The sequence below is a fragment of the Aspergillus flavus genome, chromosome 1, assembly GCF_009017415.1.
Source record: "Aspergillus flavus chromosome 1, complete sequence".
NCBI lineage: Eukaryota > Fungi > Ascomycota > Eurotiomycetes > Eurotiales > Aspergillaceae > Aspergillus > Aspergillus flavus.
The window spans coordinates 4,079,511-4,099,303 of record NC_092406.1 but is presented as its reverse complement, the minus strand read 5'-3'; the positions used below and the strand labels follow the sequence as shown (position 1 = coordinate 4,099,303).

At 49.7% G+C, this 19,793-nt stretch overlaps 8 protein-coding genes across 8 annotated transcripts; 3 read left to right on the top strand and 5 right to left on the bottom strand.

The window, feature by feature from the left end:
• Positions 1-587: 587 nt before the first annotated feature.
• On the bottom strand, positions 588-2,176 carry F9C07_2279748 (uncharacterized protein). Its single transcript, XM_041283983.2, has one exon. The coding sequence runs from the start codon at positions 1,837-1,839 to the stop codon at positions 868-870; it is 972 nt and encodes a 323-aa protein (XP_041140486.1). The 5' UTR covers positions 1,840-2,176; the 3' UTR covers positions 588-867.
• A 2,332-nt stretch (positions 2,177-4,508) lies between these two features.
• On the bottom strand, positions 4,509-5,467 carry F9C07_1520 (putative carboxyphosphonoenolpyruvate phosphonomutase; the record flags this gene model as incomplete). The annotated part of the gene is made up of 2 exons (XM_041288152.2): positions 4,509-5,285; positions 5,333-5,467. 2 exons carry the CDS (start codon positions 5,465-5,467, stop codon positions 4,509-4,511), a joined length of 912 nt encoding a protein of 303 aa, XP_041140487.2.
• A 558-nt stretch (positions 5,468-6,025) lies between these two features.
• F9C07_1519 (histone deacetylase HosA) lies at positions 6,026-7,486 on the top strand (the record flags this gene model as incomplete). The annotated part of the gene is made up of 1 exon (XM_041283984.1): positions 6,026-7,486. The coding sequence occupies one exon, from the start codon at positions 6,026-6,028 to the stop codon at positions 7,484-7,486; it is 1,461 nt and encodes a 486-aa protein (XP_041140488.1).
• A 748-nt stretch (positions 7,487-8,234) lies between these two features.
• F9C07_1518 (putative oxysterol binding protein) lies at positions 8,235-9,756 on the bottom strand (the record flags this gene model as incomplete). Its single annotated transcript, XM_041288153.2, has 6 exons — positions 8,235-8,487; positions 8,538-8,851; positions 8,914-9,163; positions 9,221-9,499; positions 9,567-9,677; positions 9,737-9,756. 6 exons carry the CDS (start codon positions 9,754-9,756, stop codon positions 8,235-8,237), a joined length of 1,227 nt encoding a protein of 408 aa, XP_041140489.2.
• Positions 9,757-10,831: 1,075 nt separating this feature from the next.
• On the bottom strand, positions 10,832-12,803 carry F9C07_1108718 (uncharacterized protein). Its single transcript, XM_041288154.2, has 4 exons — positions 12,327-12,803; positions 12,090-12,272; positions 11,839-12,023; positions 10,832-11,750 (listed from the first exon to the last, which is right to left on the bottom strand). Exons 1-4 carry the CDS (start codon positions 12,607-12,609, stop codon positions 11,613-11,615), a joined length of 789 nt encoding a protein of 262 aa, XP_041140490.1. The 5' UTR covers positions 12,610-12,803; the 3' UTR covers positions 10,832-11,612.
• A 667-nt stretch (positions 12,804-13,470) lies between these two features.
• F9C07_1516 (Isochorismatase-like protein) lies at positions 13,471-14,240 on the bottom strand (the record flags this gene model as incomplete). The annotated part of the gene is made up of 2 exons (XM_041288155.1): positions 13,471-14,124; positions 14,190-14,240. The coding sequence occupies 2 exons, from the start codon at positions 14,238-14,240 to the stop codon at positions 13,471-13,473; spliced, it is 705 nt and encodes a 234-aa protein (XP_041140491.1).
• Positions 14,241-15,130: 890 nt separating this feature from the next.
• On the top strand, positions 15,131-16,003 carry F9C07_1515 (RNA polymerase II subunit A; the record flags this gene model as incomplete). The annotated part of the gene is made up of 1 exon (XM_041283985.1): positions 15,131-16,003. The coding sequence occupies one exon, from the start codon at positions 15,131-15,133 to the stop codon at positions 16,001-16,003; it is 873 nt and encodes a 290-aa protein (XP_041140492.1).
• Positions 16,004-17,323: 1,320 nt separating this feature from the next.
• Positions 17,324-19,741, top strand: F9C07_2279742 (uncharacterized protein). The gene is made up of 4 exons (XM_041288150.2): positions 17,324-17,462; positions 17,548-17,825; positions 17,879-17,981; positions 18,044-19,741. Exons 2-4 carry the CDS (start codon positions 17,643-17,645, stop codon positions 19,297-19,299), a joined length of 1,542 nt encoding a protein of 513 aa, XP_041140493.1. The 5' UTR covers positions 17,324-17,462; positions 17,548-17,642; the 3' UTR covers positions 19,300-19,741.
• The last annotated feature ends 52 nt before the right edge of the window (positions 19,742-19,793 follow it).

The following is a 19,793-nucleotide window of genomic DNA, read 5'->3' as shown; positions in this document are numbered from 1 at the left end:
TCCATCAGCACATACTCCTAATACACCTACGCACCAATACCTCACATAATGCAATACATACATATGGACGGAGTACGTACATTACACCCACAGGACCACACCACCCACCAATCAATCACTCAAAGAACCCCATACAAAATTACACAACACTCCCTGCCCTTCGACGTTTAGCCTAACTAGACTCTCTATATCTGATACGTCACCTCCGACTCTGAAACTACATTTATAGACTCAGTATTCTTAGACGCGGCGTGCTGGATGGAGTCTATATTAAGCGAACTCTAGAGGTGAGGATACCGATTGATCTGAATATAGATATGATGCCAATTATAGAAAAGGGGAGGGTTGCTGACGTGAGGGTTATTTATAGATGGGTCCCTTTTATCTTCTGTGTTTGGAAAGGGTCTCTTTGTTGGGGTCTGGGATTTGGTTTGGGGGGTTGCTCTGGATTTCAAGGTCGAATTAGGGCTATTATATAGAGGGCGTGAGATAGGTTTGGGAAGAATGGTAATTTAAGATAGGGGAGGTATGTGTCATGTACATTCCAAGGGGAAAAGGTATGGAATGCTACGGGCGGAGCATGGACAAATTTGTACATGGTTCTATCGTGATATGAAACTAAATAAATAGACAGTGAACAGTGGTATATGTATGTACATGGAAATGAATGCACTATCGTCAAGGCCGGATGGCGGTCACGGGTGCCAGGGCTTGATGGAACCGGACATGCTGGTTTCGGCGCTCAAGCAGCGTTACACACCGCGTACAATGAAGAGAAAAACACCTCCAACCCCTAACCAATTTTGCAGAAGAAGAAAAGTCATGGAAAGGTAAAAAAAAGGAACCGACAGGGCACAGAAACAACGCTTAGTCGTAGTCAATGTCGACAACCAGACGGAGAGGGCCAGCGGGCCATTCACCACCGATGCCGTCTTTACCGGCGTCTAGGGCAGTGTAGGCGTTGTCAACCGCCTTGGCTAAGTTGGAGATGGAAGAGCACTTTTGGTTGTCGTGGGTGCAGATTTTCATGCCCTGGACATCGAGACCGGCATTCTGGGCCTGGATGGCAGACACATCCCAGCCGGACCAGGCATCATTGCTGAGGTTGCCGACGTCGATTTCACCCCAGGTGCAGCCGTAGCCACCGTACTGGTCCAGAGGAAGCGAGTCACCCTTGGCAGCACCCCAAGCAGCCTGGGTGTCCTCGTCGAAAGCAACGTACTTGGTCTCACCGGGGTTGATCTTGATGGTCAGAACAGCATTGCCGTACCAGCCAGTGAGCTTGAGATCAGGGCCGATCTTGTTCCAGAAGGCAATAGTCCAGGTATCCTTCTCGCTGCCCTGGATGCGGACGACATACTTGTACTCGCAGGCCTTGCTCTCGGCGACCTCGATGATGTTTTTGCCGTATGGGCTGCCAAGGTTACCGATGTAGTCGATGTAAGGCTTGCCGTTGTTTGGGGTCTGTCCTCCGAAGCCCTCGCGAGTGTACACGTCACCGTCCTGGTGAGCATGCCACTCCTTGCAGGATCCAGGTGTGGTCACGGTAGGGCCACTGCTGGCGGTAGGGACAGCGGAGGCAGTGGCAACAGAAGAAGTCGAGGAGGAAACTGTAGTGGGAGTGGAGCCGGAGGCGGAGGTAGCGCTGACGCCGGACCACTCATTGACCCAGGACTTCCAGACGCCGTTAAAGTTGGCATAGACTATATCACCGACCGCGCGCTTCTCCTCGTGCTGCAGGTGGTGGTGAGCATGACGGCGCTCGTGGCCGTGCATACGGGCGACGGCGGAACCGGCCGTCAACGCGGTGAGCAGGAACAGCGAGTTCTTGAGCTGCATGGTGGTAAAACTGCGTTGGATGTTCACAGATAACCAGGGTTATGTACGAGAGATGTGGGTATCACAATAGGTATATGTCACAGTACGACCAGGTAACGCAAATAATATCAAGGAATGTGTTTTGGTGGGTGATTGAAGGAATGTCTCGAGCAACCACAGGCTCTATAAAACAAAACTAACGAAAGGAGTGTATTGCGAACCCAAGGTAAGGGAATGAATCGTGATAGAGAAGAAGAAGAGAAAGAGATCATGGAGTGACTGGGGGGAGGATGTTCAGTGTAATAATACTTTCAGCGCGAGGTTCATCAATGGGGTTCATTAAATGAAAAGGGGGCCGATCAGGGGACACGAGAAGTGTTGTGGTTCTTCATTGGTTGAGTCGAGGCATCGGTCCCTGAGCGTTCCCCGTTGGCGTTGTTTTCAGGGTCTCCATTGGTGCAAAAGACCCTGAAGGGCCCACTACCCACTTAGGTCGAGACTCTGGTCCCTTGGAACGGCAGCCGGGTGATCACACCTTTACCGTGGTTTCCATACGGTATAGTACGGAGAACTACTCGAGTAAGTATGTACTTGGGTACCACTACTCAGCTTACATCCCGTGGTCTTCTAATCATTCTTTCTCAAGAGACACCATGTCTATCTCAACCGTTACAGCTTTGACGTGTCCGATGAGGCTTCACTTCACATCTCCATTCCGATCATCATGATTAGATTGATGGAATGTTGCCTGATCGTCATGATATGACAAGTCATCGACTGCTGCTGTGATGATTCCTGCATGACCGACAAAGCATCTGTCCAATTCCTCGTCTTGCGATTGGGGTGCCTGACAACATCTGACCTGCTACGTTGCGAGCCCTCGAGCGGAGACAATTGTTGGTGAACTTCAATAATATTATATACTATACGAGGTACAATGACTCTGGCAGTACTGGAATCCCCTCTTCCGCTTCACCGCAATGTCAGGTACAGTACGTACTGTACATACATGAGTAGGTAACGATGGCCATCTGTTGATTGGTACGATATCACTCGCACCCCACACGAAAGTACAGTACTTGTTAGACTTCCAGCACCTCATCTTGAGCATGAGGTAGTATGTATTCTGTAAGATTTCCATTTTTTCCCCGGGGATACAGTGCCTCACTGCTCCTTGACTGTCGTGAACCCTTGTCGCGATTCCCGCCTGCATTCCTTTCCCCTCCTCAAAATCTTAACCCCATAGTCTCTATCTGTGTAGGCAACACCTGACAGAGACTTCCGTAGACCCTTCCAGCCAGCTACTGTCGTGGGTCAATGAGGGTCGGCACAGCAGGATTCTGGACTAACGAAGGGGTCAGATCCACAATGGTCGCCCGTGCCTGTGTCCACAACTGCCATTGCCACCGGTTAATCTCAGGGAGCTGGCCTGTGAGGATACGAGCGGACGGTGCGCTAAAGCAGAAAGGCCTAGGACGCTTCTGGAACGTGTACACTGTACCCTCCCTTGAAAATCTCAGCGCCATTCAAAATCGAAAATGAGGGAGATGGACCTCCGTGGAAAATGGCAATTACACAACTACACAATTGGAACATAAATCAACAGCACTGTTGTGGGTACGCGTTCCACGGTTGACGACGGAACCAAGCAAGGGCTGACCATGAAACGGGAGATTGCATCGACTGGCTTAATCTCATCTGTGCAGCAACTTTCCTTGCTCGAAATTTGAGCTGGGGATATTCTTAGGCTCACCCTTTTCTCTCCATCAATTTCCACCCACATGGACCAGGGACTCGTAAGCTGTCTTGGATGATCCCTGAAACTTAATGTCGGCAGTCGGCAAAGCAGTGGTCATGTGATTGTCGCCAAGCTTCACCACCTGGATTTAGAGTTACCCACCTTCGGAGTATTCGTTCGACTTGCATACGGGGATAGTACTCGAGATGAAGTATCTACATTCCGTCTTAGTATCTTCGACCGCCGACACGCTGGTGGAGGTTGCTTTCAGAAGAACACCGGGATGCCTTAATGATCATCCATCACCTATCTATAACCTCGTCCCTAGTTTCTTGGCATATATTGTGCACTGTTAATGACGGAGTCCCGGCGCCCGTCAATCCCTACTATGTACGGGCCTGACAGCTATCGGCCGTGACACAGCTTGATATATAGTGATCTTGGCATCACCTGCAGCTCCAGTTCATCCCGGACCAGGAGCGCCCTTACAATTGTCTTATACGTAGTAAGGCCCTCGCGATCATCGGGCAGCTCGCTACTGCTCGCTGTTAAGGTCGCACAACGCCAAACAAAGACCATACTTTATTTTACCTTCTCGACCAGACTAGCATTGAGTATACTTACTACATCATACACTGGTGACGCGGCATCGTGACCGAGGGAGCGATATGCTACGTCTAGTGCTGGAGCAATATACTCAGGCCAAGCATATTAGTCTCTCACGCCTTGTCTGACACGCACCGTGCATGCTAATCCCGAAACACCATACGAGAGAGCTCTGGGAGACATGACAGAAATGGAGACCAACGTATCATCACGGGAACAAAAACTCTGGATTTGATATCATGCAATAAGGGGACACCGTCGAGCTCGTTGTTATTCCTAGTTCAAAAGGATAATAGTCGATGCTGTTACAGCTGACCTTCATTTACCGTACAGTACGGCGTAACTCTTACTTCAGATCAACCCCGCCTTCAAATGCCGCTCCTCCAGCCTCCGCATCGACTTTGATACTTTCATCTAGCCCGCAGACCCGGAACAACATCTGCGGAGTCAGCTCCTTGGACAAGCCGGGGATACCATCAGCCTTTAGTTTCTCCATTGCTTCGCGCATGGCTGCACAGGCGGGTCCCAGACCGGCAAACGGGAAGATGATGATACGGAATCCCATCTCCTTGGCCTCAGCCGCCGAGATCGACGGAGTCGCCCCATGCTCGACCATGTTGAGCAGCATCGGCCACGGAGCCAGCTCCTTCACCACCTGCCTTGCCATTTCCTTGGATGTAATTCCCTCCAGGAAACCTACGTCTGCGCCAGCGTCCCGCGCTGCTCGTAGACGTGCTACACTCTCCTCGTAACCGTGTGTCTGGAGGGAGTCTGTCCGGGCAATGACCACAATATCACTACCGATGCGCTGTCGCGCCTGTACCGCCGCACGAATGCGCGTCACATAGGTGTCCGTGTCCACAAGGATCTTCCCTCCCAGATGTCCGCAGCGCTTCGTCTGCACTTGATCCTCGATGTGGAAGGCGGCCACGCCAGAGCGGGAGTATTGTTCGGTCGTGCGGGCGACCATGATCGGACCACCGTAACCAGTGTCAGCATCTGCGATGACGGGTGTAGTTGGCGAAAGATTCGAGAGCATTTCGGCGTTGGCGCGCATGTCATTCAGGGTGCAGATTCCCAGGTCGGCTTGTCCGTGCACAGAGGCGGCGGTGCCAGCACCCGTCTATGAGAGTCAGAGAGGGAGTGGCGGGACCGACGAATTTAACTTACCATGTACAGGGCGTCGAAGCCAACGGAGAGCGCAATGCGTGCAGAGAGGCCATCATATACACCGGGAGCAACAACGAACGAGTTCGGGTCTTCAAGGGTGCGTCGAAGACCAGTAGCTGCTGTTACCATCGGCATCGTATGTGTTGTGGGGATTTGGTTGGGGACAAAGCCTAGGATGTAGTTGATCGAGACCAAGTTTAAGTACAGGTTGGGCAGTAACAGTCCTAGTTTGAGAACTACGTCCGGTCTAAAAGATTTAAAGGTGACGACCTGGATCCACAGCTTTATATGCACTAAAAGGGAGTTACACCGGTAATGGGATCGGCAGTTAAGAACGTTTTACAGTAGGAAAATCCCCGACAAGCTTTATTAAGCTATCCAAGTGAAGAAGTTTCTATTTCATTCGCCCCAAAGGTGACAAGACGATGATATCAACTTGCCGCATAAGCCGACATCGGGAACAGCTTAAGTAAGGCTCGGGCATAACTCGGGATTTTCTTGGCACTCCGACGTCTGGGGAATTTCTTCCGCTTATCGTATCGATACTTCTTTCTTCTTCGCCTCTCGCCTTCAATGTTCTGAGAATGCTCTCCTAGTGGGGCTTTCTTCTCTTCTCTATACCTAACCTTTCTCCTCTTTCCCTATCATTGCCGTCCTATCTCTTCACTTCCCCTCGTCCCCCCAATTCACATCATGGCACGCTCTGCCATCGTCCAAGAATACGCCCCTCCCTCGTCCACTCCCACCATCACTCTCGACCAAAAGACCATCCATGAACGCCAACAAAATGGGATCGCTCGCCCCAAAGGCTACCGCGTCTCCTGGCACGCCAACCCAGCTGTCGAACCGCACCATTTCGGTCAATCGCACCCGATGAAACCCTGGCGTCTGACGCTGACCAAACAACTCGTCATGGCCTACGGCATGCACCATGCGATGGACCTGTATCTCGCTCGCTCAGCGACCTACGAAGAAATGGCCGAGTTTCACAAAACAGACTACCTCGATTTCCTCCGCCAGGTCATGCCCGGCGATATGGAGAACCCAGAGCAAGGCGAGAACATTGCGCGCTTCAACTTCGGCGATGACTGCCCCATCTTCGACGGTCTGTACAACTACTGCTCGCTCTACGCTGGCGGCTCCATCGACGCTGCTCGGAAGCTCTGCAACAATCAATCCGAAATCGCAATTAACTGGTCTGGCGGTCTTCATCACGCCAAAAAGGCCGAGGCCAGCGGCTTCTGCTACGTGAACGACATCGTCCTCGGCATCCTACAGCTCCTCCGTCTGCACCCGCGCGTCATGTACATCGACATCGACGTGCACCACGGCGACGGCGTTGAGCAAGCCTTCTGGTCCACGGATCGCGTCCTGACCGTCTCCTTCCACAAATACGACAAGGATAACTTCTTCCCAGGCACCGGCGCCCTAGACAGCACCGGACCAACTCACCCACTGAACCCAGGCGCACACCACGCCGTCAACGTCCCCCTCCACGACGGCATCGACGACGAATCCTACATCCGTCTTTTCCGCGAAGTCATCGGCTCCTGCATCTCAACCTACCAACCCGGCGCAATCGTTCTCCAATGCGGCGCCGACTCCCTCGGTTGCGACCGCCTCGGCTGCTTCAACCTCAACGTCGCCGCCCACGGCGCCTGCGTCGCCTACGTCAAAACCTTCGGCCTCCCCCTCCTCGTTGTCGGCGGCGGCGGCTACACCCCCCGCAACGTCTCCCGTGCTTGGGCCCACGAAACCTCCATCCTCATCGACGCCCAAGATACCATCGACCCTAACATCCCCGAAACTGTCGCCTTCCGCAACCACTTTGGCCCAGATTACTCGCTGTTCCCGCCATTGAGCGAGATGCGCAAGCTCGAGAATAAGAACCCGCGCAGCTATCTATCCGGTCTTGTCCAGTCCATTCATGAGCAGTTGCGATATATGCAGGGGGCACCCAGCGTGCAGATGAGTTTTATTCCGCCGGACATTCTGGGTTTGCGGGAGGATACGGAGAAGGAGATTGAGGAGCAGATGGCAGAGCAGGACGAGGCGCGGGAGGAAAGAGAAGGCGGTGGGTCTGCGAGTAAGAATAGTCGACGACGAGAGTTGGAGAGGGGTGTTGGGCAGAGGGGGGAATTGTTTTCTGCTTAATTCCCTTCTTCTCTTTCCTTATTGCGCGCTTCGCTCTGTCTCTGTTGTCGTTGAGTCTATGCATTTTGTCTCTTGGTGTTGGCGGTATTGGCGTTGATCGTGTCGGTTGTATTGTGGTTACTGTACGTGATACCAGTGGAGTTAAATGTACCATCTTAAATATCATATTGCATACAATATACAATCTATTAGTATCTGCTCTAATACAATATGTACGGTTAGAAGAGAATAGAACTAAACGTATTCGATTATATTGTGGAAGAGCACAACTCTTGAACTGCATGTTAGGATAACCACACCACATGACGATAGAAACTCGACAGATTATATGCTCCCATCCGTCCTTCTTATACTCCTATATGTATGCCGACCAACCGACCCTGTATTTTTTGCCATGTGATATACTAATTATAAAGACAGAATATTCAATCGGGTATCCAGTAGAGGTTCGGTAGGGCATATCGGTCGAAACCTGGTTTTGAACGACAAGGGCCTGGAGTCATAGGGTCCGACAGTACCTTCTGATGTACGGCTAAGTCAGTCAGTCACGTCCCTTCATTTGCTCCGTCACCGCAGGCTAACCACGTTTGTAACTCCGGGTTGCGCTACCCTTTCTTTTTTGCTTCTCGATCTTCTCTTTTTTTAATTCATCTCATTGACCCTCCGAGACCTGTATTTGGTCCGAGATGCGGTCGTTAGATACTAAACCACCGAGATGTGAGTCACACGTATCCCCATGGGAATACGATCAAGGTTTGGCGTCCACGAAGGTGTCAACGTCCGATGTTCGCGTGTCTTTGCGCTGCACCTCTTCGAGCTTTTCACCTCCGGAGGAGGCGGGCTGAGCTGCGCTCGGGGCAGCGCCGTTGTGGTCAGGTGGAGCCGCCTCACGCCCCTCTTTGTGAGGTGGGATTTGGTATTGAGAGGACTCGGTCTGACCTTCTAAGATCGGGGCAATGGATAAAATCTGCTTGGTGGCCAATTCGGGGTTGTGCGCGTCACTGCGACTCTCGTGAGTTTCAAGTAACCACGCGGACCTATAGAGACTTACATCTGTGCGTTGATGATCCAGTCAAGATCCTCCTCGCCTTCGTCGGCGCCACCAGGGCCTCCCTGAACCCGACGGAAGAGTTTCGGATGCCATTCCACTCCGTCATTGGCCCGCTTGGCTGCTTCTTCTCGTTGGCGATCTTCGATCTTCGTCTTTTCATCTGTGGCCACCTCGTGGTTTCGCTCTAAGAGTGCCTTGACGGTAGTCTGCCACAACCGCTGCGACTCGCGTTCGCCCTGCTGTGCGATGGGCCGCACCTGAGGAGGGGTATGGGTGGCGGTGCTTGCATTGAACAGAAGTTCCTTCTTATGGGTCTGCGCCAGTTAGATACCCGTAGCTAGTAGATGCCATTTTTGGGGAGTGGGGGCAAACATACCCGGACATCTGTAATGAACATCTCCTTATTCCAGTAGCCCGACAATTCATAGTATACTTGGCCGGTCTCGCTGTTCTTGATCGTCCCCCCGATTTGGTTATAAGCGCCGGTGAAGTAGCCCTTGGTCTTGAACTCGATATCGGCAACTAGTTTGTTCTCCGGGCATCTGACATAGCTGTGGTCACCCAGCTCATATTTCATCTTTCCGATTAGAATATTCCGGGCGTACATATTCGGCTGAGTCAAGATGCTAGATTTGACGTCAGTAGCGGCGCCACGAACGGAGGCAGACATGAGCGAAACATACTATCGCTCGCCCTTTTCCTTGTTCGAACCTCGATTCAAAAAGCGCAAAACGGCTATTCCCTCCATCAAGCTTCCGGCCGAATTGCCCAAGAACTTGCTTCGGGGGATCAGCGTCCCATCTATCCGGATACTGTGCTCGGGAGCCATGAAGAAATAGCTCGATTTGGGTGGGTGGTGCGAGGTTTGTTCAGCGATATAATATCCGCGGGTTCCATCCGGATAATCCCAGTAGCCAGTGAAGGTTTCTCCCAGAATCGGGTTGAGCGGTTTCTTCACACCTCTGTCATAGAGTGTTAGCGAAGGTTCCGGTTCACCCGAGTGATGGGTAGCCACAAGAGCAGACATACGGAGGCTTGATGTGCCAGCCGCTCAAGTAGAACTTGACCACAGAGACGAAGCGTTCGAGGGGATCATCGACGGTGGGCATAGGCAGAAGGGTCTCCGGATGGGCCATGAAGCTAGTGACAAGGGAAGATTAGTTCTGAGCGACACAGCACGGACAACTATAGCAACATACTTGGTGATCCGCTCCAACATAGACCGGGGTTCTAGAATGAAGGTAGGCAACACCACCCGACTCAGATCAGCTCCCGGGCGGAGCTGGCTGATAATGTGCGACAGGACTGAGAGGTCAGCATCTTAAGCTCCCTAGGAGATTTCACCGCAAGAGAGTTCTCTCATGCGCCGGGAGATTTTCTGTTCTTTTTTTCCTTACTACGTACCATTACCCTGGTCGGGTTCGGTGTCATCATCCCCGGCCACAACATTGGGTTCATCCGTGGATGAACGGTTACCTGAGGAATTGAAGAAAGAGCCCCAGTCAGCAGACATGATGGGAGAGGAGGGGAGGAGAGAAGAGGTATAAGAAAGATGGTGGGATGCCAACTATGTGGTGTTAAGGGGAGAAGAAAATGGACTACAAAAATTAAGAATGTATGTATGGACGTATGTTATGTATGTATGGATGTAAAGTATGGGGTGTGGAAGGCAGGAAGGAGGGGGAGGAAAGACTGAGGGGGGATGACGTTTTCGACAGTGGGAGGGAAAATATAACAAAAAAAATAAATCAGATAAAAAAAAAAAAGACGGAAAGGTGACGTTTAAAGTCTGTAAAGTCAAGTATGTGTATGTATGTAACTTACTAGTAGTAGGACTCGCCAACGACGACGGACGGCGGATATGCGGAAGTATAGCCATGACTGCCGACTAATAAGTACAGTACCAATGCTGAGTTTTAATCCAATCAATAATTTTGAAGAAGAATGGAGTTCGAAAGAGTTTTTTTGTTTGGTCGCTTGGGGCAGATTAGAAGTCGTCGTCGTAGTAGTAGTAGTAGTAGTCGCGTTGGGGAGATTTTTTAGTTCGTATTCGTTCTCTTCTTCTGTTTTTTGTTTCTAAAAGAAAAACAACAACACTGACGTTGTTGGACTGCACGTCAATCACCTGATATCAATCAGGTTCCTAAGGAAAGAAAGACAAGGAACTACAACCCAGATCTCTGTCCTTAAGAAATCCTCGACAATAACGGGGAACTTTTATTAGAGAAGAAAAAAAGCGAGAAAGAGAGAGTCGGTACACGTTGAGGTGGGTTTACGATTTATATAAGCTGCGGTGGATACTTGAGAACAGGAGAGAAAATATGTCCTCCGAAAAGGGAATGCATGAATCTCAACAGAAGATCATCTCTCGTTTCCCACCACTCACCCGGATACCTACAGCCATGCCGCAGAGTATGCAGGTTGTATGTACCCCTCTTCTGAATAAGGGTAGATCTAAGCTGAAAGGAATCTTCTGCACACAGTACGGTTCCATCAGAGGTCTGTGGAATCACGGAGCCAAAGAGAATCTCCCTTAGACACATGCTCAACCAGAGGAAGTTTTTCTCACCGATCCTTCGAGAGCTCCATCGATAGAGGAGGGGCCGTCCATCTTGGCAAGTGGGGATTACGTAGCCATTCAGAGTATCTCAGAGCCTTCGGAAAGTGTTCCATTAACGTTCCATTCGCAAAGCCTAGTACTTAGTACTCGTCATTTATTTACGGAGTACGGAGTACTTCGCTTTGCAATACTGGTGCTGTACATCCATTCATCTATACATCCATACAATCCTTCTCGTCGCGGTTTTGGATTATTGAAATCTATCCTATCAACTTCTATACAAGGTGACTGGGAGATGGTCATTTGGAAACAAAAAGAAAGGAGAAAAATAGAAAAAAAACATGACCCTGGACGGCACTAAGACCAAAACAAGCATAATTTGCCTAACCCGAAACATGTCCAATCCCAATCAGCGCCAAAGTAGAAAAAAGAAAAAGAGAAAAAGGGATCTCTCTCGCTCTGAAGCAGCAACAAACAGTCAAGTACCTACTGGTACTACTAGTACGAATCAATTCTCACATCCTTGCAACCATCGGTACATCCCTTCCAGTGATTTCTTTCAGGAATTCTGGATCCGGTTTATATAGCATGACATGAAAATGTTCGACCGCATGCACTGACTTGAGAGACTTCCAGTTCTTGAACCAGATGACCTGCAATAATGGTCAGTCGTCACTTGACCATGGGACGGAATCACGAAGGCCGCAGACATCACACCCACCGCACGCACGGGATACATACTTTCTCTGATGGTACTCGCGAGCAAAATGTCTTCTTCACATAGTTATCAATCTCTTGCCTGGCCCGCGGTGTCAGATCGTCGGTCACCGGATCATCTTCCAGCTCGAACTTGGTCCACACTACTAAATGGACGATATCTTTCTCGATTCCGTACGGCCAGTCGTTGTGCAAAATTCGAATATCCTCTACATATAATATCAGCGACTCGGTTCACAGAGATCTATATCGCGCGGGATTGAACACGAACTCACCGTCAAACTCAAATGGGCGCCCTCTGGGCTTAAGGTCGTCAGGACTGCCTTCTCCCCAGCGTAGTCGCTCCTTCACAACAAACCGCATGATGGATCCATACTCGGCGACAATCCACTCCTTGTATTCGAGGTACTTTCTCAGATCACTGGGAAGGCGTTGGAAGCGATCGATTTGATTGGTTCCTAGATCATCAGATGCGGTCCCCAACAATCCCCTACACACCGTTGAACACTCACGGACGATCTCCTTCACTAGTCCCCACCCTTGTCTCTCATATTGTTCGTCAGGAGTCGACAGTATTTGGATATTCTTCTCACAGATATCACGGAGAAAGCTAGGGCATTCAGCCGGCCATCTGTCAGGAGGGACGTTGACCAGCCAATACGGCAAGGAATCGCCCGACAGGTTGGTGGTCGGGTGCGAGAGCGTCGTAGCAGCGCTCACATCGGGCGCTTGCAACTTTCTATCGAGGAAAGTGAATGTTGCGACGGAAACAGAAGGTCTAAGCGTGGTAGCCATGACGTATGTACACACAAGATCCAAATAGCCAGTGTATGACAAGGTCTAGCAGATACAAAAGACAGAGTATGGTCAGGGTCTTGTGTGGGAGCAGTGGGAGGACCCTGTAAACAAAGAAAAGGAGACGTGATTTGGTTACCCCATACCTAATAACGGTCGGGGATTGCTTCCGAATGCGTGGCAAGCGACGGTTTCGAGGATCGTCGTTCTATGACCCACGCCCCGGAACCATTCAAGAAGGGATTATCGGCTTACGGCTACCACACGCCCTTGTTTCATGATGGGCAATCAAAGATCTCATCCTAGCTGGGGGCTTTTCTAATCGGTGATTGCCTTTTTCGCTAGTTGGGAGTTGGTTATCGCCATTGAAGGGATGCGCAGACATACGTCACAGTGGAGACCTGTCATGCCGTAGCTTCGTATCGAATATACCGAGTATCATCCAGGTATGTTGGTCGATTCTAGTCCAAGTCGCCTCAGATGGCCTGGGATATCTCAATGTGACTATTAGTCTATCACATCGAACATTGTCACTAGAAGAATTGTGGCGTTGGGGCCGTTGCATTAAGTGGCCCTCGTTAAAGTACACCGTTTGTCCTTATCTACTACAGGATCAATTCAATCGGGAATACATGGTGCATTAGTATATAGGACATGTCGAAAGCTACAGTTCCAGATCAAGCTGAACTATTTAAACTGCTACTGAAATCGTCATTCATTTCGGGTAACTGCTATACTACCTACCTAACGACTATCTATGATGGCCAGACCAACAAGAACAAGCACACCGCCATCCACAAAACAATGATCCTGAAAGAGTCCACCCTGGTCAGTCACAATTGAACGATACAATCTGAGAGCTCAGATCGCCAGACCAGAAATCTCAGGGCCATTTGATTGAATGATGGATACTCCCGCCTCCCTCAACTCCCGCTTGGCTCCGTCCCAACCCGAACCCGGCACGACACACCGAGTGGCATTCTCAACCACGTAGCTCTTAAAGCCTACCCTCGCGGCATCAATAGCTGTGTGCTTAACGCAGTAGTCGCCCGCCAAACCGACCACGAAGACATCCGTGACGCCCTTGCTAGCCAGGAAGTCCTTGAGGTCGGCGTCCACCGATTGATCCGTAATGGAAGGATCAACATTCCCGAAAGCATCGGCAAAAGCGGAGTACATTTCCACCTGAGAGTGCATACCTTTCTTCACATACAGGTCGATGTTATCGGTCTGAATCTCGGGGATGATCTCGGCTCCCCTGGTTTCCCCAACACAGTGCGCTGGCCAGAGGTTTTGTGGCTTGGTTTCGTGCTCTTTCCCCGGTGCTGGGTTGTTCACGGTTATCACACTCTCAAAAGGGCGGTTGTTGGGACGGGGGTGGCTGTTGGCAAAGGAGATATGGTCCACTGGGTGGTAATCTTGTGTGGCCACCCGTACCGCGAACCCCTGGTGTGCCAACAACTCGTTTATAATAGGTGCGATTGCACGCCCTTCCTGGACCGGAAGAACTCCGTTCTGTTGGGAATCCGTAAGTGTCAGACATCCTAGATAATGCGTTGTAGATTTTGAAGGCGACCTACGGGTGGACAGAAGTCCTCTTGCATGTCAACGACGACTAAGGCTGCCTTCATCTTGAGTTCTTGCGCTTCCTTCTCTTTCCCTAATTTTTCCTGGAGCAGCTGGTCCGGTGTTTGGGCTCTCTTGTGGTTGTTTAGTGGGGGATTTACTGGTGCGCATTCCCGGTGGTATTTCTACTGAGATTCACTTCGTTGCCCCTCACTCCAACTATGTGACCGTGCATGCGTTCTTTGTCTGGTATTTACGCATGGTAGTATATGGGCTACATAGTTATTTAGTCCAATAGACTTTCTTTCATATGTCAAAAACACAACTTAGAAAAATATTTACATATCAAGAGGTGACACCAACAAGCCCTTGGGAGTCTTGGATCTCTGCATAAGAACGTTCTCGGCCCCACCTTGTCCTGAGGCACCCATGGGTATGGATACCTGAGAAAGCCTCGGAAACCTATTGCTGACTAAGCACGCGTGACCACAAAAGCTTCGACGCGGATGCAAAATACCCCCAAAGTTCTTCTTCACTCTTTACCTTCCAGGGCTGCGGCCCTTGCTCATCACAAACGCAGCCGCAGAACTTTAGTTAATAGATTTAATTGCAGATAATGCGACGATCCTCTAAGGTACGGACACCCTTCCTTTGCTTTCGCCCGTTTTCTTATTCCAATTACATTACATGATGATCTCTATTATTGGAGCTGTCCGAGAACATTATGCGGACAAACCTATTTATACGCTTTTCATCTTTCTGAATCAATGCAATTCGCTTTCTGCTGTCGTTACTCACCGAATTGGTTTTGTGTGACGTTGCTAATACCGCGTAGTCGTTGCAGGGACCAACTAGTGAACACATCTTCCAGCCTCCTTGATTCTTACTGAACCCTCCCCTTCCTCATCACACATACACTTATTATTCTGTTGGCCTGCGTATAATTCTTTGCAACATGGCCTATGATCCACGATTAGCCAGTGCGGGCACTGCAACTCCGGATCCTCCGCCTCCTCCCCCTCCCCCTCCTGAGTCTGCCATGGCAGCACCAACGGAGACCGAGTCTTCAGACGGGACTGCAGCCGCCCCTACCCAGGAGCAACAGTCAGACTCTTACAAACTTAGATTTTGCACGGTGTGCGCCTCGAACCAAAACCGTTCGATGGAAGCCCATCTCCGTCTATCTACTGCACCGTCTCCTTTCCCTGTTATTTCCTTTGGGACGGGATCCCTGGTCCGTCTGCCAGGCCCATCCATCACGCAACCTAATGTGTACAATTTCAATACCACCTCGTATTCCCAAATGTACGAGGAACTGTACTCCAAGGATGAGAGGCTCTATCGTAACAACGGTCTTTTAAACATGCTCGAACGCAACCGGAACCTGAAATGGGGGCCGGAGCGCTTCCAAGACTGGGTCCCTGGTATGCCCCGCGTGGACCACGTCGCGAAAGGCGACAAAGGCGCCCTGGGGACCGAGGGCGGCGTGGTCGATGTCATTATCACCTGTGAGGAGCGGTGCTGGGATGCCGTTGTTGACGATCTCATGAATAAAGGATCGCTCCTCAACCGACCCGTCCATGTATTCAATGTCGATATTAAAGATAACCACGAGGAAGCTCTAGTCGGAGGGAAGGCCATTCTCGAACTAGCTAATCGACTCAACGAGGCTGCCGTCCAGGAACGCAAAGCGAATAACTCTGAAGGCTGGGAAAACGGAACCGGTGAGGCTCGGAGGAGTTTCGATGAGAAGGTCCCGGAAATTCTTGCAGCCTGGCAGGAGAAGTGGCCGAATTTGCCGGCGCTGTGGACATTGGCTTGGCTCTAGCCTTTAGAAGCTTAGAAATTCCAATTAAGTGTCGACCTATCTATTTACAGGATACCTAATTCTTTTTCTGAGAAACTGTATGCAGATCCAAATGGATGAATTTTTTTAAGGCTAGGGTCAACGAACATTGGCTCTCGTTGGCTAGGTATCCGGCTTGGACGCTCTAATTTTTGCATCTGTTTTACGAGCGAGCGAATGATCTATTTACACGCCGTGCGTGTTTGTTTCTTCTATATACTCTACATTCTATATCCTTATGAACTAGGCTTCGAAGTGGTTAATTGGCCAAGCCAAGATCATTTTTTAAAACCGGCAGCGAGATAACTGAGGATAATTCATGTACATAGAATAATAATGTACTTCAACTGCCAGACCCTGGAAGCACTTCTTTACTAATAGAGCAAAACATAAACAAATAGATTGGATTGGTGGATGGCCCTCAGATTAGCTCTCTGGTTCTCATCGGTTTCCAGGCTGTTGTGAACCGTGTTTGCACACGTGATTGCCGGATACCATACAACTTTGGCTTTTGGTTTCACCTCGTCACCGGGCTCGCAATCATAATCCTATGAACGCCTTGAAGGAATAAAAAGGGAGAAGAAAAACAGGTAGGAAAACAAAAGGTGTCTGTCTGTTAGCTAGCAAAGTAAATCATGTCATGAGTCAGTCAGAAGAGTCATTTTGGTTTTCACTCTTTGGCCATGTTGTAAGCGGAGTAATTTGATCAGGAGCATTGAAGTATTTAGTTATCATACGGTGCGAGGGGAGTCAAGAGGCATACATCTGCTATACCTGGGGTGGGTTAATCGAAGCAAAAGGAGAGCAATCTCGAGGAGTTCAATTAATTGGGGTACCCTTCCAGTGCCCGCAGTTGAGCAATAACGGTTTTCCAAGGACGGAGATAAAATTGTGTAAGCACAGCCCAGCTTTTAGATCTTAAGCATTAAAAAAAAAGGATAGGAGCTTTAGAAGATATACTGTGTTCAACCATGTGAACGCAACGCGACATCGCCACACTGGTACGAGAGACTTGCTTTTTATAATCCCTTAGATCTCTGTTCTTGTCTCAATCACCCACGCTGCAGCATGATGTCTTCTTCCATTCGGCAGTGCGAAGGATAAAGTCCATCGCCTTGTATCGTGCGATACACAGGTGTCATGAAAAGCTCTAGTGAATGGTTATCGTCATCGGGATTAAGAAAAAGTAGTCATTCTTAAGATCTGTACACGTCTGAGTCAGTGGGAGAACTCGGCCGTATAGTAAAAGTGCATAACTTACCTGGTTTGCCGGCCAGACTTAGATAACCAACTTGCTGAAGGAGGGAAGGGAGAAGAGTTGTTTTTGTCTAGAACTAATGGCACGGTCGCACGTGACCGTATGATGACCGCCGACGAGACTCCGAGAAATTCTATGGCATTACGTATGAGGCATAGACACTTCTATCTTGGAATCGCAATGGTAGGTACTTCTTGATTCCTAAAAGAATCTCCCCCAGAAATAGTCATTCTTAAAACTTATGCGCAGTGGCCTGACGAATTACTAGGTCGTTTGAACTGTTCATTGACGCTTGTCATCCGCGCTCAATTTAGAAATCACATAATACCCGGAAGAGAAGGGTATAAGAGATAGGTTATTGAAATGTCTTCTTGGATACAGCGGCACGCTGGCTCCCAACAGACACAGCTTGCCGCTACAGCTGTGCTCTCGGGGGCTGCTGTTGCAGGAGCTATCTTTGGGTATCAAGCGCTCAAAAGGAAAGAAGCCGTCAAGGAATTGAAAGCATCTATTCCGAATATCGATGAGAAACATATCGCCGCGAAGGTATTTATCTTGCCCACTATATGGTATACTCTTTATTGCTAACTCTGCCGTAGCTTACCAAATTCGGTGGCGCAGACCCTGTACAACAATTGAGCAAGGAAGATGAGCGCAGTGCGGCGCTTGCGCGCAGAGCGCAGATGGGGGACTACGACGACGGTAAATACATATATCTTGTGGACGTCATCTCGACTTGTTAGCTAACTGTCGATTTTGCTTAGAGCTTATCCTTGAACAACTTGCCCGTAATCGTGTCTTCCTCACCGACGAGGGTCTAGAGAAGCTTCGTTCATCTTTTATAATAGTTGTGGGATGTGGAGGTGTCGGGTCGCATGCTGCAGCCTCCCTTTCCCGGTCGGGTGCTTCTAAGATACGATTGATTGATTTCGACCAAGTCACATTATCCTCTCTAAACCGACATGCTCTCGCGACGCTTGCTGATGTCGGGACGCCGAAGGTGCACTGCATCCGCAAACGGTTGGAACAAATTACACCATGGACTAAGTTCGACTGCCGAAACGAACTCTTCAGCGGATCTGTTGCCGATGGTTTACTTGCTCCGTGGTCGATGGACGATAGCGACAAAGGGCGAAAGCCAGACTACGTGCTGGACTGTATCGATAACATCACCTCCAAGGTCGAGCTGCTACACTACTGTCATTCACACTCAATTCCCGTAATTTCTTCGATGGGTGCAGGATGCAAGTCCGATCCTACGTGCGTAACAGTGGGCGATATCTCGACAAGCACGGACGACCCTCTCTCGCGCAGCACTCGTCGACGTCTTAAGATCCTCGGAGTAAGCACTGGTATCCCGGTCGTATTCTCGACAGAGAAGCCCGGCCCAGGCAAGGCTAGTCTCTTGCCACTTGCAGAGGAAGAATTCAATAAGGGCCAAGTTGGCGAGCTCAGCGTTCTGCCAGACTTCCGTGCGCGAATTCTACCGGTTCTTGGAACCATGCCTGCGGTTTTTGGATACACCGTGGCAAACCATGTTATCTGTGATATTGCAGGTTACCCGAGAGACTACAGCATTGCCAGAAAAGGCAAGGATAAAATTTATGACTCGGTCCAGACGGCTACCCAGGGTTTCATGGAACGGTTGGCTAGAGTTGAAGTTGGTCAACATGTCATTGGCCTTCGTCTTCCAATTACCAAGGGCGACGTCGTTTTCCTTGTGGACGACATCTGGCGAGGAAAGAGTGCTATCACCGGCCTTCCTGGCCGACTCATCCTCGTTCCATGGGAGCGGCCCGCTCGCGGCTTCGTGCCTGACCCTGAGTGGGAGAAGCAAGGACAGAAATTCCTACCGTTTGAGCTGAAGGACCTTGTGTGTATGACCAAGGAGGAGAGCGCCCGACACGAGAAGGAAGTTCTCCTGGGTGGAAAGAAACCAGAAGACCTATACGACGAGAAAACAATCCAGAGGGTCAAGGAGCGAATGGAGGAGGCGGGATTCTACGAGAGATTTCGGTAGATGACTTCCAATCTTGTAACATAAAATATTATGAAGCATGAAGTTTACTGTATTTGACGTTGTATAGGAATGGTCCAAGTTTCTTAGGGACATATGAATATGATCTTCTTGAACAGGTTGAAGGTTTGTGCGCTCTCTGAGCTGAATGCCTGAGCAGGATCACCTGCAGTAGTCAGACGGTGGTGGTCAGCCCTTTACTGCTTGATTTTCTATGCCTGTTTCCGCTACTCGAAGAACGATGGATATAGTATGGTGTAATTGAATGATTTGTTCTGGTCATGTATTAATTTCTCTCACAGATGGGTCTTTACTTCCACAGTCCGAGATTGCCCATTTGGGTTATGACCTTAAACTGTGACGGTGCATGTGTTCATTGTCATGTGTCTCGATCTTGAAAGCGAACTGCGTCGTCCAATATCTTAACGGTAGACTTGGGTGTCATCAAGGCCAAAAAAAAAAAAAAAAAAAAAAAAAAAAAAAAAAAAAAAAAAAAA

Bases quoted from the DNA above. Each gene is read 5' to 3' on its own strand.
- F9C07_2279742 (XM_041288150.2), top strand. From the start codon at position 17,643: ATGTCTTCTTGGATACAGCGGCACGCTGGCTCCCAACAGACACAGCTT. The intron at 17,826-17,878 runs GTATTTATCTTG...ACTCTGCCGTAG, and splicing joins AGAAACATATCGCCGCGAAG to CTTACCAAATTCGGTGGCGC. The intron at 17,982-18,043 runs GTAAATACATAT...GATTTTGCTTAG, and splicing joins GATGGGGGACTACGACGACG to AGCTTATCCTTGAACAACTT.
- F9C07_1108718 (XM_041288154.2), bottom strand. From the start codon at position 12,609: ATGGCTACCACGCTTAGACCTTCTGTTTCCGTCGCAACATTCACTTTC. The intron at 12,273-12,326 runs GTGAGTGTTCAA...CTGATGATCTAG, and splicing joins ACTAGTGAAGGAGATCGTCC to GAACCAATCAAATCGATCGC. The intron at 11,751-11,838 runs GTATGTATCCCG...CCATTATTGCAG, and splicing joins CGCGAGTACCATCAGAGAAA to GTCATCTGGTTCAAGAACTG.
- F9C07_2279748 (XM_041283983.2), bottom strand. From the start codon at position 1,839: ATGCAGCTCAAGAACTCGCTGTTCCTGCTCACCGCGTTGACGGCCGGT.